The sequence below is a fragment of the Camelus ferus genome, chromosome 10 (assembly GCF_009834535.1).
Source record: "Camelus ferus isolate YT-003-E chromosome 10, BCGSAC_Cfer_1.0, whole genome shotgun sequence".
NCBI classification, from domain to species: domain Eukaryota; kingdom Metazoa; phylum Chordata; class Mammalia; order Artiodactyla; family Camelidae; genus Camelus; species Camelus ferus.
In genome coordinates, this window is record NC_045705.1 from 30565760 (window position 1) to 30583185 (window position 17426).

General features: G+C 50.1%; 1 protein-coding gene across 1 annotated transcript in view; it reads right to left on the reverse strand.

The window, feature by feature from the left end:
• LRP4 (LDL receptor related protein 4) overlaps positions 1-15838 on the reverse strand; it is a 49459-nt gene extending 33621 nt beyond the window's left edge. The window contains exons 1-7 of the mRNA XM_032488565.1: positions 15577-15838; positions 2976-3122; positions 1664-1780; positions 1310-1423; positions 837-953; positions 375-503; positions 19-138 (exon numbers count right to left, since the gene is read on the reverse strand). Of these exons, the coding sequence (XP_032344456.1) occupies positions 19-138; positions 375-503; positions 837-953; positions 1310-1423; positions 1664-1780; positions 2976-3122; positions 15577-15628 (796 nt within the window). The 5' untranslated portion in view covers positions 15629-15838. The remainder of the gene's footprint in view (positions 1-18; positions 139-374; positions 504-836; positions 954-1309; positions 1424-1663; positions 1781-2975; positions 3123-15576) is intronic.
• Between the last annotated feature and the right edge of the window lie 1588 nt (positions 15839-17426).

Sequence of the window (17426 nt, forward strand, 5' to 3'; positions counted from 1 at the left end):
GCACCGTCCCCCACTCACTGCAGTTGCGCTCATCAGATTGGTCATCACAGTCTGCATCACCATCACAGCGCCAGCCTGCATTGATGCACAGGCCGCTGTCACACATGAACTCCCCAGAGCGACAGGGCTGGTGGGAGGCTGGGGAAACAACATAGGCTTCTATCTCTAACCAGTCCATGCACGCAGTGTCCCACAGCAGACCAGAAAGACACAGCCCCAGCATCCAGGCTCCTCCATCTTTGCCCAACAGGGGCCAGGGAATCCAGAAGCTCCTCCCCTGAGCTCCTGCACCAGCTGGCACCTGTGCCTTGCCACCCCAGGTGCTCCTCCCAGCCTGGCCTCCCCTCCTCCACCCAGCAGGCCAGAGCACTCACAGCAGTCAGACTCGTCTGACCAGTCTCCGCAGTCATCATCGCCATCACAGTGGTAGATATCGAGGATGCAGCGGCCGTAGGCACACTGGAATTCCTCCAGGTTGCAGGGGGGAGCTGGCACTGCTGAGGCTGGAAGGAGGGCAGGGGCAGGGAGGGGCATACACTCAGTCCTGGACAGAGGAGAGGGGCTATGACTCCTCAAAGGGCAAGATGCTCAGGCAAGGAAAACAGGATTCATTTGGGATGGCCCTCATAGACTCCCATATTCTGGTGAACCAGAGGGAGCCCTCCTTTCCCATCTGGGGAACCTGTTCCCACTTGGCTCAGCCTAGGAGGAGCTGCTTCTTAAGAACCCACCCTCCTTGCCCACTGTCCATGCACTCCTCGGCCTGGCCCTCAGCCCATGGGACAGAGACCTCTGCCCCATCCCAGCTCAACAGCCTGAGTTCTGGGGCAACTCACGACAGCTCTCCTCATCAGAGCCATCTTTGCAGTCAGTGTCACCATCGCAGTACCAGTGCTCAGCAATGCAGCTTCCGTCACTGCAGCGGAATTCCTTGTCCGAGCACTTGCGCGTGTCTGTGGGGAGGCAATGGGACAGCCATCCTGCGGGAGCCCCACAGGCAACCCTCCTGCAATCCTTCCTGACTCCCACCCTCACTGCCCCCCGGGGGTCTGACCCAGGCCCTGCAGGACACCACAGATTCGGCGCAGACTCCCCTCAGGAAAGCCAAGGCCCTGGAGAGACTGGGCCTCGGACTCCTGTTCTGTGGTTCCTGAGGGGTCTGGCCGCGCTGCCCCTCCGGCTCTCCCCCAGCTGCTCCGGACCCCTGGCAGTTCATGGTTTGTGCAGTGCGAGAGCCACTGCTGCTCTTCCCCCACAGGGCCACTCCATCCACCAGCCACCCTGCCTGCCTCCCCGGAGCATTGCTCACCACACTGTTCATCGCTGTTGTCACCACAGTCATTGTCACCATCACAGTGCCACAGGCTGCGGATGCAGTAGCCGTTCTGGCAGGGGAACTCGTCCTCCTCACACTCCCGAGGGGCTGTGGGCACAGAGCAGGGCTGTGGGGCCAGTGCCTGGAAGCCCAGCGGAAGGCCTCACTAGAGCAGAGCAGTCAAGCAGCTCCTCTGCTTCCCGGGCGACCCAAGGGAGGGGCTGCCTTCCAGGGGCTTATCTGACCGGGAGAGATGGAAGGACAGGACAAAGCGCCAAAGACCCAAGGACTGAGGCATCATTTCCCAACAGAGCCTGATGGAACCTTCCCGGCCCCGCCAGCACTCACGACAGTCTTGCTCATCTGAGTCATCCTCACAGTCATTGTCTCCATCACACACCCAGGAGCGGCGGATGCACTTGCCATTGTCACAGTGAAAGTCAAGAGGGGAGCAGGTGGGCAGCACTGAGTCCAGGAAAAGAAGGGAAACCAGTATCAGTCTGATATACTCACTCAAGCAGGCTGCTCAACCGGGCCAGATATCCTTTCCTCACACTTGTTCCGTGTCTCCCATCTGAATTACAGTCCTTCCGCACGGACTCCTGCGCCTGCCCCCAACCGGCTGATCGAGAACCAAGCAGAGACAGCAGGTAAGAAGCGAGAGGATTCTTAGGGAGTGGTGGTCAGGATTTCCCAGGGCAGAAGAACCCAAGCAACTCAACATCACTAAGAAAGCAGTTAAAGAAAACATGAAAAGAGCAATTAGCGTATTCCCCCCCAACCCTTTTCCTCTATTAAATGATGACTGACACATCTGGGCTCAATTGCCAGTTCTAGAACACATTACTTACCATACTGAGCAAGTCAGTTACGCTCTCTGAGCCACAGGTTCTTCGACTGTACAATGGGAATAATTATAATTGACTCAGAGAGGTCTTTAAGATAATGCCTGTGGAAGTGCTACATGAAAGCGAGCCATTTACCGTCATCACAATTAGCTAAGCGGGTTAGGGTTAATAAGGTCCAAGTTGTAGCTTCATTCGCATAGGACTAATTAGCCTCCCTCAGATGCAGGTGCTGCAGGTTGGAGGCTGCACCCCTGAACCCAGGCAACTGGCTCAGGAGTGATATTAGTGTATATCCAAGACAGGTCACCCTAGCCCGTGGTGCATACTTGCGTTACTATACTTGGGCGATAAGGAAGATTTAACAAGACTATAAGACTTCTTACAAAGTTTATGTTATTTAAAAAGGTGTGATCACACAGAATACCAGTATAAGAAACACAGACATCCTCTGCATCCACGTGTACTATGCACTTTAAAAATGTACAAATATGCACCGAAAATACACTTATTCACATATATACAGAGACATCTATTTAATTAGAGACTGCCTGTAGTTTCAAGGGTGTTTTCTTCTGTACTTTTTTCAAAGTTTATTTTACTGGCTACACATGTATGGAAATAAAGGAAATACAGGAAGGTTGAAGCCATATGTATTGTGAAGAAATCACCCATCTGTCAATATCTGTCACCCTTGCAAGAGTCTGAGTCTGACATAGCTGATGCACAGAACACTCCATCACATTTGTCCTCGCTCCCTCACCCCCAGGTCCCTCTTCTACCACTTCCCACTACCCCTGTGGGGAGGTTCTTACTACATCCGTCCTCGTCGCTGTGGTCCCCGCAGTCGTTGTCTCCATCACATTGCCACTGGGCGGGGATGCAGGTACACTCGCCAAGGGCACTCACTGCACATGTGAAGTGGCTTCGACCGCAAGCACACTCAGGGCTGCTGGCTAGGCCTGGGCAAACAGAAGAGGAACCAGTGAGGGTTCAGCTCCCACCCAACCAAAGCCCATTCCAGTGGGGCAAGGCAAAGGAACTAAGTCTAGGGGAACTGCCACCCAGGGAGCCACAGGGATGCTGTAGGGAGACGTGGATGATATAATCATGCCTTCCTCCTCCTCTAAGGCACAAATGGTATAGAAGATACACTCTGACTTTGGGCTCACAAACAGTCCAGGTATACCTTCTATGACAGGGTTTCTTTTGCACATACCCACAAAGGCCCAGAGACAAAGATGCCACCTGGAGAGCTGGTGGTCTTGAGGAAAGGGAGCCGGGGACAGGAGGGGTGATGCAGAAAGGCTTCCATATTCTTCTCTTCAAACCTAGGTTGAGTTATGGCTGCTTTTGCCTCTATCCAGGACCAGGCCCTTGGACACTGGCCAAGGAGGGCAAGAAATAAGAGTGAAATTAAAATGCTGGAGCCCCTTTAGGGATAAGAAGTAACAGAGGGGAGCAGGAAGCAGCAGGAACTTGCTTTTAAGGAGAGTGACCAGGAGGAGTGGGATGGGGGGTTGGAGGGGGACCAGGCTGCCTCAGGGCAGACTGAGTGGGACCAGTCAGGGCCTTCCTGTATATGGGACTGGCCACAGCCTGGAGGAAGGATGACAGAAGCAGCCCCTCCCCCAGCCTCAGCAGCACGCAGCTGGGCTTCCCTATTGAGCATCCAGCTATCTGCCTGGCCAAGTCCCATGACCGGCTGCTGTGCCCCCTCTCCAGCGTGCCCAGCAGGATGCCCTGGGATGGCGTGTGAATGGCTCGGTGCCCCTGCTCCAGCCTCAGCTGGAACAAAGAGTTCTGCCAGGGTCACTCTTCCCCCCTCCCAGCATTCATCTGACCCGCTGGGCTGCTGCAGCTGGGAAAGAAGGGGGCCACCTCTCCCTTGCTCATCTCCCCCCTTGCTTTCTTCTCCCTTTCCTCCCTTCAGCTGGGCCCTGCCCTCAGGCTAGGCTGGAACAGGGAAGGAGTCTGTTCCCAAATTGCCACCCCACTTCCTTTCCTATTCACTGGACCTAGCTTCTCTCTTGGCTCACCTCTTGACGTACATCCTCACCTCATTACGTTATTCGAGTCAGCTTAGGGCCCAGAATGAAGGGTGTACTGCTATTCCCACCAAAAGTAAGGGGAGAGCCCTAGACCCCTCCGTTTCTATTTCAATCCCAGTGCTAACTGTAAGCCTAAAGCAAGCGTTCCTAACCTGCAGATGGATGGATGGATGGCCAGCTTTGGGATCTGTGAACCCCTGAAACTACCTGCCTGCAAAACGTACATTTCTGGAGTGAAGGACCACAGCTTTCACCCCATCATCAACTGAGGACTTGCCTTCCCTCTCCATGTGCAAAGAGAATCAGCTGCCCTAGAAAAGACGCAGGATTTGCTGCAGAAGCCACAGGGTTGCATCTGAGAGGTGCAGCATCTCTATAGCTCACAGGAAGGCCCTACTCTCCAGGGCCTACCCAAAGCACCTGTCTCTCCAGGTCTCTCTGCAAGTACAGGACAGAGGATTCTTCCCAGGGAAGCAATGATGACCCAGATGCCCCAGCCCCAGTCTCATCCTCTCGGGCCTGTTCTGAGAGCACTGAGAAGGGATGGGGGCTTTTTTCACTCTGTCCCTGGGCACCAGAGCCTGAGGAAATTGTGACTTGTGACTGGCTCATCATTGTTATAGGCACTAATTTGGGGAACTCTTGCTGGGATGGAAGAGCAACTAAGTATTCCAGAGGACCCCATGCCATGGGGCTCCCCAACACACTGATCCCTTGCATGGAGGCAGGGGTGGTAAAGAGGAAGACTAAGGCTAAGAGTGCTTCTCAATGAGGCATGATTTTTCTCTGGTGGGGGGGAGCATTTGGCAATGGGTGATGACATTTTTTGTTGTGACTGGTAGAACTGCTGTCATCTAGAGGATAAAGGCCACGGACGCTGCTAAATATCCTACAATGTGCAGGACAGGTATCCATGACAAAGAAGTCATCAGCCTAAAATGTCAGTGGAGGTTGAGAAGCACAGCTAGGCAAACACAGCAGGGAGTGGGGCTGTACCAATGCGGAGTTCAGGGTAAGAGGTGAGGTGGGGGAGCAGGGAAGAGGAGGAAGCACTGGACCTGGAGCAGAGAGCTGGGTCTCACTGACCAGCTGGGCCACCTTGTACAAGTCCCATAGTTCCCTAAGCATGTTTCCTTATGTGTAAAAAAGCCACAAGGATTGGACATGGAGATAAAAGTGGAAAAGGCTAATCTCATGCCTTGGCACGCCAAAGATGTTTCATAAATGCAGGATGAGAGTGTGGGGGCATGAGGATTTGGGGGCTGGCTTTTTCCAAAAGGCCTTGATTTAAAAAACCTGAGTACCAGGATTGGGAGAGCAAGACCAGCAGCATCTCAAGGCTGCATGCAAGTCAAAAGGAATCCAGAAGGTAAAGAGGAACCTTCAGGATTTCTTTTTAGGCACCCCCCACCCCACGCCTTTGGTTGAGTGATAGCAGAAGTCCTGAGTTCCCCTGCAGACTTCGGGAACAAAGCATTCCATCCGGTGGACATCAAGTTAGTTGCTGAAAAGTCACGACTTCCTGCATGTCAGAGCCACATCTAAACGTCAGCATGTGAAGGTCAGGCAGCCAGCAGCAGGCAAACTCTTGGCTTCGGTGTTCATACAGTAAATAGACACATTATACTCCAACACCCAGCTCTTCTGGACAACTGCTGCCCCTCTGGGATCTGAGGAGGTGGAATTCTGCCTTTTCACTCCAGTCCTGGCTGTGATCATAAAGGACAGCTTTTAACCCTTTTTAACTAAAAGAATGGTGAGTGAAGAAAGGAAACAAATGACTGCGGGTGGCAAAACGCGGTCTTCATTTTAAAAAGTATTCAGCTAGAACACTCAGCTGTGCTGCTGGCCATGGAAGCTATGTGTCAGCCACACTAAGCTCCCTTGGCCTCAAAGGGCGTGGGCCCTTCAATCTAATGCAACTCAACAAGGAAAAGATCTCTTCCTAAAGTGTTCCCTATCTTTGATCATCAAGTTATCCAGCTTTTGGGAGACACGTTAATGTGTTCATAGGTTAACCAAAATCTCAGCCATCTTACCACTTTCTCACTGTTTTCTTTAGAAGGAAAGCAAGGAAATGTCCATCTGGTATACCAGACACAGTGTAACATGTGAGAGAACATAGATTCTGAAGTCAAAGAGGCTGGGGTTCAAGTCCACTAACTCTACAACTTTGAGCAAGTTAGTTAATACCTCTGAGTCTCAGTTTCCTCATCCATAAAATGGGAATAACAATAGTCCTACAGCAAAGGGTTTTGTAAAGATTTAAATAATCTATACAGAGTGCTGAGCACATGGCTGGCACACAGCAAAAGCTTCATAACAATACATCAGCATTTACTGAGTACTTACCAGGTTCCCTCCAAATACTTTTCTAAGTGCTTTTCATATACTACCTCCCCTCCTGGGAGGTGGCACTGTTATTATTATCAACACTTCACAGTTGAGGACACTGAGACACATGGAGGTAAAGTCCATTGATGGGTAACACAGGTACTAAGGGTTGAAGCCAGCATTCACACCCAGGCATGTCAATCCCAGATCCTCTGCTCTTAATCACTTCATCAGAGTGCCTCGCAATAAGTGGTATTGTTATTATGAGCATTTCCAAAACCTTGAGATCAAAAAAGGGTATTTATAATACTGAGACTTTTGGGTCTTTCTCCTTTATGCATTCTTGATTAGCAAATACACAGTGAATTTATGGATCTCAAGCAGTGTCCTCTCCTGGCTACTGCCAAGGCTAAGGACCAACGTCACTTGCCCTAAGGTGAGGTGAAGCAGGGACAGCATAGAGCCCTAGTCCTCTGAACCAGTGCCTCCGTATTGTATTGGTCCAGAAAAGAACAGGGCTTCAGACAACAAATGATTCCATTTTGCAGTTTCTCTTGACAGTTTGCAAGCTACTTTTGCATACACACTTGCATTCTCATTTTTAAATTTAATTTAATCAATTTTTATTATTTTGGGGGGTGTAATTAGGTTTATTTATTTATTTTAATGGAGGTATCGGTGATTGAACCCAGGACCTCGTGCATGCTAAGCACGCACTCTACCACTAGCTATACCCTCTCCCCCAACACTTGCATTCTCATTTAATCATTACAGTAGTACTCATTTAATACATAAGATCACCTGCTCTGGCCAAGGTCATAGGGTATGAAGGAGAGCCTGGCAGCCCCATTCTGACCCTTAGACCAATATTCTTCTTTTAATATGATCTCAGAACCTGGACTTTCAATAATGCTTCCCAGGTGAAACTGATGCACACTCAAATAAGAGAGACTTTTCCCCACCACTTCATAGAATGATCAGCTCAAGGGAGACCATACCAGTCACTTGGAGACCCAAGGTGTACAGTGACTATACACAGCTACAGAGCAGCTTTTTCAAGCTGAACCAGAAATGAGAAGGCTGAAAGAGTGTCCTGTGAGTGTTGGGATATGATGACTACCTCAGTGTGGAAGAGATCACAATGGGAAAGGGAGGAATCATCACTCATAGAGGTGAAGAATGTTCTTCTTATGCCAAAGCTCTCTTCTCTCCTCCTATCAACTGGCGGCAACGGTGAGGACATAAACCTTATTTAATGAGGATAAGTTCTTTGAAATGACCCTAAACTATGCCCAGGCCAATCAAGGGACTATTCCACTGATTTCAGCTCCTTGGGTGGCCTACTCAGTAAGCATCTCTCACTGAAAGGGATGCCCTTGCAGCAACACTAACATAACTGAAAGGGGTGGCAGCAGGGAGCCACATGGAAATCGATCTAGCTTCACCTGAGAGATATCTGGCATTTGGAGAGACCTGGGGGGCCAATATAGCCACTGTCTGCAAGGACAGAGCTTACAGAGAAAACATCAGAACCAATACCACACAAGGCAAACAGTTGGCAGTAGAAGGTGGCCAGGCTGTTTCCTGATGCTTCCCCACCTGGACCCATGAGGCCTCGGCTGAATTGAAAGTCCCTTTTCTGTGTCCCAGAGGCCATATGTATCTCCTCTTATGGTAGCATTTAGTCCACTGTGGGACCATCATTCACTTACTAGACCATAAGCCTCTTGGTGGTTGGAATTGTAGGGTATAGAGCTTTGTGTTTTTATTCACAGTGCATAGTCCAATGCTTGGTATGTCGTGATGATCAACGTAAGTTTGTAAAATAAATGAATGAATGACATATTCCTTTAGAACCTTGTGAGGGTTGGAGTCACAGGAAAAGAGAAGACCAGAACAGGAGAAATAAAAGTGGTTATTTCCTACCTAACCTATACTAAAGAAAACAGGAGTCTCCTTTTTAAGGTGGCTTCCTAGTCCTATCCAGGTTAAGTTCACTCCCTTCTCCAACAAGAATTCCTTTTGCTGGCTGTATTATCAGGCTGTGATACTGACATGCCATGACTTTCCTTATGTCTGTCCCTAGATCCCCAGAGGCCAGCCTTACCTTACATCTGATAAAGTCCTTTCCTAGTGGGACCTCTCAAAAGTGACACCATGAAACACCTAATTACTGGCCCCAGCAGGTTCAGTCCCCTCTTGCCACACTTAAATACAGAAAAGAAGTTCTCAACAGTCAGCTCCCAAAGTTATGAGGCAGAAGAGCATAGTGTCAAGAACATGGGAACAAAATTAAGCCAAGTCCTGGCTGTCTGACCTGGGCATGTTACTTAATCTCTTTATACCTTAGTTTTTCATCTGGAAAATTGGGAGACCCCACCTCACATAGTTGTTATGAGAACTGAATTAGTTAATTCATAAAAACGCCTTGGCATAATGCCTGGCATATACTAAGCTCTCAATAAATGACAATGTCTAACTATTATTGTTATAGAATTTGACTCACCCAGACTGTCTGCTAGCCACCCCATGAGTAAGCCCTAATTGCTCAGGGCTTGAGATGTCTAAAAACCCTACTGTGTGCCAAGCTCAGTGCTACTCCCATGGGTTAAGCTGGTGGCATGAGCGACCACGGGAAGAAGTGGGGGAGAGTCCTGTGGCAAGAGTCGTGCTTCACTGCCCTTCTCTGGAAGAGCCTGAAGCACATAGTATCCTTTATCCTCACCTAATTTATCATCAACCAATTCCTAGGAGGCAAGTAAAGAAAAGAGCATTTAGAACCTAATTTACAGAGCAATTCAGAAATTGATTGGTTTCTTTTTTTGTTAAATGGGGTTAATAATAGTACCTATTTCATAGGGCCACTGGGAGGTTTAAATGAAATGATAAATATAAAGTACACAGTAAGCAGCTATTATTTTTGTTGTTGTTTTTATTAACCCCATCATCTTCATCAGTGTCCTCTCTCTCAACCCAGTAATGTAGCTATGTCTCCACATAGGTCCTCAAGGTTCTACTTACCCGGCCTAGGAGCTCAGTCAACAGATCTTACAAATCCAACAGGGCTTGAATGTGGCTGTGCTCTCTGAGGGGCTGCTCAAAATACTGCTTTCCTCTCCCCCTACATCTCAAAACACAAGGCGCACAGAGTAACACATGGCTTCAGGGAGCAACAAACCACACCTCCCCTTCTGGGAGCTTTTTTAAGCCTCCCTCCATCAAAAAGCACCTGAAAGGTAATTCTTTATGTATTGGGATTCCCTGAGAAGATGAAGACTGAAAACAGAAAGGAGAGGTCAAAGTAAGATAAGATGTAGATAGTCCCAACCAAGACCTTCTGGTATAGCTTCAATTTAAACCATTCTGTTCTAAAAGGTAGTGTGGGTTCGAGGGTTATCAGCTTACGCTCTGGGTTCAAATCCTAGGTCAGTTACTCACTAGCTGTGTGACAGCAAATGGCCCGAGTCTTAGTTTTCCATCTGCAGGACAGGAATCTAAGAGAATTTACCTCATAAGGATACAGCGAGGAGTAAACGTGATAGAACACATTAACACTCACCACAGTGCCAGCGGTACAGCAAAAGATTAAAAAGTGTTAACTTGCCCCAGAAGTACATTTGTACTTTTTAGACCACATGTCCCTGCTTGTGGTACAAAAATGGTCACCAGAGATCATTCCCAGAAGGGCAGAAATTCTCATTTGGGGGTGATACATTTTTGAACCATTAGCTTTTATTGCTTATCTGAACTTGTGGTTGAAATTTCTCATTTAAACTGCCAGGTGAGTGTGACAGGGGAGTGGAAAGAGGAGGGAACACCCCTTTCATATTTGCTTGGCTTATGGATATTATAACCTGGCACCTATATTTGGTTTCCAGAAGGCTGTAGTCAATCCAACAGAGAAACTACCTCTTGTCCTCATCCATGCCCAAAAGGTGGTGGCAGTTGGATTCCCAAGGCTGGGGCCAACAAAGGAAACTTTTGGAGAACTTTCTCCACCCTGCGGAGTGAGGAGAGATCAGTGGAGGCACTTCCAGTCTCGAAGCTTCTTTATTTCACGGGCTAATCAGGTGACTCTCTCAATACCCTACCCTGTACCTGCCTGGCTCTACACCCAGATTGTGGGGGAGGTGTCCTCTCCTCTCAACAGGCACTGCCTGGAGCCAAGGGCTTCCCAGTCCCAGAAAACCTCCGGTGATAAATTATGCAGCAGCACCTTTGTGCGGCCGGCCTCTCAGCCAGATGGGAGGTTTGCTCCCAGTCTTTTGTTTCCGGCTCTGCACAGAGGTGAGGGGGTAGTTCCCGTAGGCCTGTCAGGGCTTGCAGCAAGTCCCAGCAAGGCTCTCCCCAGCTGGGTTGCAGGCAGCGCCCTTCCCCTCCTCATTCCAACCTGAATGAGCAGGGGAGCAGGGCGGTAGGGAAGCTTGCAGGCAATCCACTCAGCTGTGAGCTAGGATGGGAATGCCTACGTGCCGTGAAAGAATGAAGTTTGCTTAGAAGGATGTAAGAGGTGCCCAAGGGCACCAAAGATGTTTGCTTCTTGCTAAATCAGAAATGCAGAACAGAAAATGGAGTCAAACAACTGCCAGGAAAGCTAGAGAATCAGCTTTTTTTAACGGCTGCTCTTGGTTACGGTCAACTTTCTGCAGCCCCCCAAAACATCGCATCACTGGCACCAATTTAAGTGGAAGAAACAAAGAGACAACGGGGTCAAACTTGGCGGTGGAGGAGTGGGGCAGGAGTGGGGGTTGGGGGACCTTGAGACCCAAATCAATTATCCCTGCATGCTGACAGGATTCCTGATTGAAGACAGTAGTCGTGAAGGAAGGCGTCTCCACAACAGCCCAGCCCCCAAATTGGGGCAATTACTACCTTATGAGCTCTAGGGCCTGACTACTTTCCCAGGCCAGTGGGAGGGAGAGCTTGGAATTCTAAACGGCTCCAGCTCCAAGAGACCTCAGGCAGCACCTCTCACTCCGGGTCACAGCAACCTTTGGGTAAGATGCCTGGCTGCATCCCTGACCACAGGGCTTTTAACTGGGAAGCTCTCAGAGGAAAGCCCCACCTCCCAGACCCTCTCCCAGGAAAACCAAGGCAGAGTGGGCCCTCTAGACTCATGGAATAGCTTAATAGACCTCTTTTTCGAAGTGTGGACAGGAGGGAACTATGCTTAGGTTTCATTAAGTTTCCAAGGAGGAGGGAAGAAAGGGCAAGACCTTTAAAAAAGAAAGCCAAAAACTAGCTGATATGAAGGAAGGGCTAAGCCTCTATTTCAGCACATGACATTGTAGTATAATTATTTGTTTGCCTGGCTCCCATAGTCCAAAGGCGAGAACCATCTCTAATCCACTTCTGAAGCATGCTAACAAAGAAGTAACATTTATCCCAGCCTATAGTCACACAGCAGTTGTCAGGCTCTGATTGAATGGTTTGAACGTACTATTATTTCCTATAATTTTTACAATATCCTCCTGTGATAATTTATTACTACTCCACCCCTCCCCCCACTTACAGAGGAGAACCCTGAAGTTCCAGGAGATTAAATGTTTTGTACAGGGTCAGCAAAAAGGGCTGAAGCCGAGATTCAAACCCAGGCCTGCCTGTACTTCCTGATCACCGAGCTATGCATGAGGTGATTAGATTAGTGCTTGACAAATGGGTGTTTGCGGAATGAATGAACAAATGAATGGGTGCAGAGCCCAGTTTAGGGACTGCTCCTGAGTGTGCTGGGGAGAAAGAACCTGACCCTGTTAGCTCTAAGCTGGAAGGAGTGTGGCCAGCACAGGCATTCAGCAGTTATTTATAGGGCCAAACCCTGGCTCTGCCAGCCAACCATTAGGCATAAAGTCTTTCCTGGGACATTGAATCCCACCAGGCTGAGAAGGGGAGACGGGCTTCTGATGCTGAAGATGAGATGCTAATCCAGACACAGTCTGGGGCCCAGATGCCCCATGTCCAGGCAACTGTGACAAAACTCGTGGCTAAACTGCGTCAAGGAATGTAGAGACTGTGGCTGGAACAGACAAACAGACCTAGTCGGCCAAGGGCATGGAAATGTCTCATAATTATGAGATGTGCCCAATCATAAAAAAGACAAGACTACTTCTTAAAGCAGTCTCTGAAATTCTGTTCCTATTTAGGAAGCTCCTAGGATTGATCTTCTCTTCAAAGGAGAAGCAACACAGCCAATCTGTCCCATTTTCCTTCTTCTTGGGGATCCTGATTAGCAGTCAAGCAGTAGAAAGAGTGAGGAAGACCTGTAAAACCCTGTCCTCTGTGATGTCTTGTGTTCTCTGCTGGCCCAGAAGATGGACATACCCAACGTGCTCTGTATCAGACACAGCCATACTCAGTTTCCTTGCACCTGTCATTCTTAATACCATGTGCCAGTCCCAAAGATGTTATATGATATTCAACAGGGGACAGAAGAGGAAATCCAAAATCAGTGACAAGCCAAGCATCTTTCACAAGTCCAGTAAGATCAGGGACAAGGTCAACCAAGCACCATGGCAACACCAGATGGAAAGGAAACCAGTCTCAGCTCCCCTCTTTTGCAGTCTTCCTCAGAAACAACCGTCTATCTACCAAAGCACTCCTGGACAGAATTTTCAACTTTTCACTTACCTGGAAGAGACCTGTAAGACAAAAAGGGTTTCTACTCTTCAAATGGTGGTAGGTTGTCCGAGGCCTCACCTCAACCCTCAGCAGAGGATACCCAGGGCTATTAACAGTAACCAAGTTTCCTTCCAAAATCTTTAAGGTTGGAGTATTATATAGGCTCTGGCCAAACTTATAGGGTCTAAGAAAACCCCCCAGTACTAGCAGCATCCAAATAAGCACCTTAAACTTTAGTGTCTTGAATTCATTCCTAGCCATGGTCAGATTTGCCAAATTGATCTACAATGACACATTAGCTTCTCCCTGAGCCCCTGGAACATAGTGTGGGATCCTAGTGGTGGTATTATTTTTGGTTAAGCAACTGCTCAGTCTCATTGGTGAACCAAGAATCTGTCCCCTCCAGGCCTCCCGAGGATGGCTCAGTACTGGGCTAGGTGAAGTTGAGATCTTGGTGCCATGGAGCATCCTTACGCATATGCACAGAAAGCCTCCCATGCTTAGAAATTTCTATTAAACTTCTTGCCTTTAAAAAGAACCCAAAGAGTTACCAAGAACCCTCTCATCCTTCTTCTTTGAAGCATAAAATATGCACAATTTTCTACCCCCATTCTCAACACAGATGTAGTGTATGCAGTATTGACAGCTCTGGAACAATAAAACCCTCTTGGCCAGTCTCAGCCTGGAACCTTCCAGCTCCCCTTTCCCTAGGGCAGAAGGCGACAATCTTCTCTCTGGCTTTGTTGGTATCCGTTTTAGCCTTTTTTTTTTTTTTTTTTTTTTCCAGGGCCGTGCCATTTCCCTTGATCTTTTTCAAAACTTCCTCCAGGGGGCCGAGAGAAAAGTTCCATCCCCTTCCCTTGCAGCCCGAAGGGGGAAAGCCCCCAAAAAGCATAGCTGTCCCTTTAAGGGGCCCATGTGGTGGGAAGAGCAGCTACATTCCTACCCCAGTAGGGCCGCTGTCCCGACACGCCAAAGAGGCTACAAATAACCTCCTAGGAGAGAGCCCGGGAGGCGGGGAGCACAGTGCAAAGAGGAACGTGGGTCCACTAGGCTACCACTCAGAAAGGAAGGGTTAAGAGCTCAGTCGGGTTAGAGTGGGCATGGAAAAAGTCATTTAAAACCCACGGGTAGTTTAAATAACAGACAGGAGAACTCTGTTTTGGATTTGGGAGGTAAACCAATCTTTAAAACAAGTGCTCAGGGATCTCCACGCCCTGCCAGGCAAGTTCCGAAATCTGTACTATTTCTACACGAGCTCCCTTTGCGTTAAAGAAAGAATCGGTGTAAGGCCGTGGTCTACAGACCCCTCCATTCTGAACCCCAACGCCTCAGCCGAGCTGCGGGGAGTGGGGGAAAATTCGGATCTTCCTCGGTTGAAGAGCGGTGGGTGAATAAGGTTGGGGTACAAAGATCAAAGTTCTTTGATCTTTGAGCACAAACTAGAGGCAGCTGCTAAATCACGGGGTGCACCCACGGTCCCCGTGGCTGCGGAGAAACAGATTCCACTGGAGCCCTAATCACACACAACAGTTGCGTATGAGCACCAAACAAGTTATTAATAAGGAGCAGATGAAGCAGCAGTCCTGCTGCCATCCCTCCAGCTCCCCCGAGGGTCACCGCGCGGGCCGGGAGGCTGCCTTCAGAGTTTCGGCGATACCCGCCCCTCTATCCCGGCCAGGACGGATCTGCGGGAGCCTTCCAGCAGTTTCTTCCCTATGTCCCTCCTCTGCCCCCTTTCCAACCTTGTTTCCCCCCTCCCCCCGCTCCGGGAAGGATCCAGGGCAGGAAGCTGATTGGTCGCAGCCAGGAGAGGGAACCCAAAACACCACTAAGTAGAGATGCTGAGAGCAAGCAGTGCCCAAAGACCCTCGGCGGGAGCATGGTCTGCAGTCCGAGGAACCGTTCCTCGAGTGGAGGATTCCCCAAGCTCAAGTATTCAGATTCCACTGGGGGCTCTCTCCGCAATCCTCCCGAGACCCCTAGCCCCTGGAAGGAGGGCTATTTACAATTTATGGTTAGCGACCATCCTTCCCCGCCTCCCTTTCTTCGTAAATACATTCATTCGCACCAAGGACACAGAGACCCTGTCTAAACCTGAAAGGGAAGCAGCCGCCAGCTCTTCAAAGAGCAGCGAGGGAGGCGAGGGAACGCCTCGGATCTTCCCCCAGGCCGGCCCAGACCCGAGCCCAGGGAGATCCTCCGTCGCTGCCCCGTCTAACACTGGAGGAACGGGGGGAGCTCCCGGTCCCCTCCCTGGCATGCAATCTCCGGGCTACTGCTTGGAGTGAGGGCGAGGGGTCTCAGGCCCCAGCCTGCACCGTCCTGCTCTCGGGAGGTGAGTCCTGCAGCGGCCGGACCCAGGGACAAACTTTCCCGGCGGGCCGGTCGGCGCGAGCGCGGCGGCGCCGCTTACCGTGTGCACAGAGCAGGGCGCCAAGCAGCAGCGCGCCCCACGGCCGCCTCATGGTGCCGCGACCGCCGCCGGCGCTCCCTGCCGGCCGGGGTCCCGCCGGCTTCCGCGGGACGGCGCGGAGGAGGGAGTCGGCGGAGGGTACCCGAGGGGAAGCGTCCCGGTCCACGGCGGCGGGCAAGCCCCGCAAGTAGCCCTCCGGCCGCTGCTGCCTCCAGTGCTGTCGGAGCCGAAGCCGCCGCGCCAGGGGACCGGGAGGGGGTGTCCCGGGCCAGGCCGCCCCGCCCCCCGAGCCGCAGCCCCCGCCACCGCCACCACGCCTGGTCCCGCCCTCAGCGCCGGCCCGGCCCCTTCCCGCCCTCGGCCCCCGCCCCCCTGTCCCCGGACCCCACCCGCCGGCGCCTCTAGCACTGGCCCAGCTCCTCTTCAGGCCGCCCCCACATTCCTAAACCTCGAGAGAGCCCCCCCTCACTGTCCCCATTATTACTGCTCGAAAGTCCTTAACTTAAAGTATTAGCCTAGCTGCAGCCCTCGGATCCCGCTTACTCAAGCTCTGTGCCAGAGAGGTGCACCCGGACTGACCCAAGTCGCCTGGACGTGACCCCGGCCCCCCTACCGGCCTAAGTCCAGACTTCATTGATGTCTCAGAATACGCAAGGCTTGGCTAATGCATAATCCTCTCGGTCTTTATGGACATCAAACAAGGGACATCAGGGGGCCTGGAGTGCTGTATCTTAACTAGCATTCTCAATGTCAAAATTCCTTTTCTGAGATTTTCTTCTTGCTCCACCACGCCTCCCCCACCCCCGTCTAGGCAGCGTTGTTCAAGGGCTAAGTAATTCCACGACCTCCCCTTTTCATGTACTCATTTCCTGAGGTGGTTGTCTGGGTCCTGCGGCCCCAGCTCAGACGTCCAGAATTGGCCCAGACATAGTTCCTCCTTGCTGTCTTTGTAAATTAGCGTAGTTAGCCTCTTCACCTTCCTTGACTTTCTGATCCTGGCAAGGAAGGAAGAGGGGTAAGGAAGTAAGTGCTTACTTGCATTTGCACTCCCCCAGAGACCTCAGCTTCCGTTTGTAGGGCCTTCTAGAAATATTTAACTTTTGGGTTACTACATAAAGTTATAAATTCCTCTCTTGTCTTAGCTTAGTGGCCTATGCCTCACCCCAGTACATATTAATAAAAATGGATTAATTCTGTTACTGCCTTCCATTTTCTAGGTGGAATCTTGTCTTGCTACTTTTGTCCAAGTCCCTAGCTTCCTCAGGGTCCGGTGTACCATTTTTCCCTCCAAGCTGGTATGCTAACAGTTCCCGGCTTTTGGATCTTCTGCGATTTTGTTAAACCACTTTCCTTTCACCAGTAAACAGAGCCAGGAAGACCCAAATGCCCCATGTTAGCTGAGGGGAAAGTAATTTGGCGTAGTGCAAAGAGGATATTAGGAGATTTCTCCAGTGGATTGGTTGCCATTTCATCCTTGCTTGTTTGCAATTTTTCAAAGGCTTTCACTTCAGATTACCATCTTTGACCAAAGCTAACATTAACTTTGCGACAGCAACAACAACAAAAAAAAATGTGGCGTTAATTCCTTCTTAGCCAGTACTTCTCTACAGTTTTTCCTGAAATGTGGTTGAACTAACATCACCATGGTAACTAATACCTAGGCGTTTTCTGCGTGTGTAGTTCTTCTTGCTGACTGAAGGCGGCAGTGGAGTCAGGTCAGGTTTACATGATCTTACTGCTAGGAATGACAGTCAACCTTTAAGGCCTATGTCATCTTAGCCTAAAATCCAAGGAGGAAAAAGTGAAAAAGTAGGGGCTAATTCTCAATACCTCTCCCCACAACATTTTTG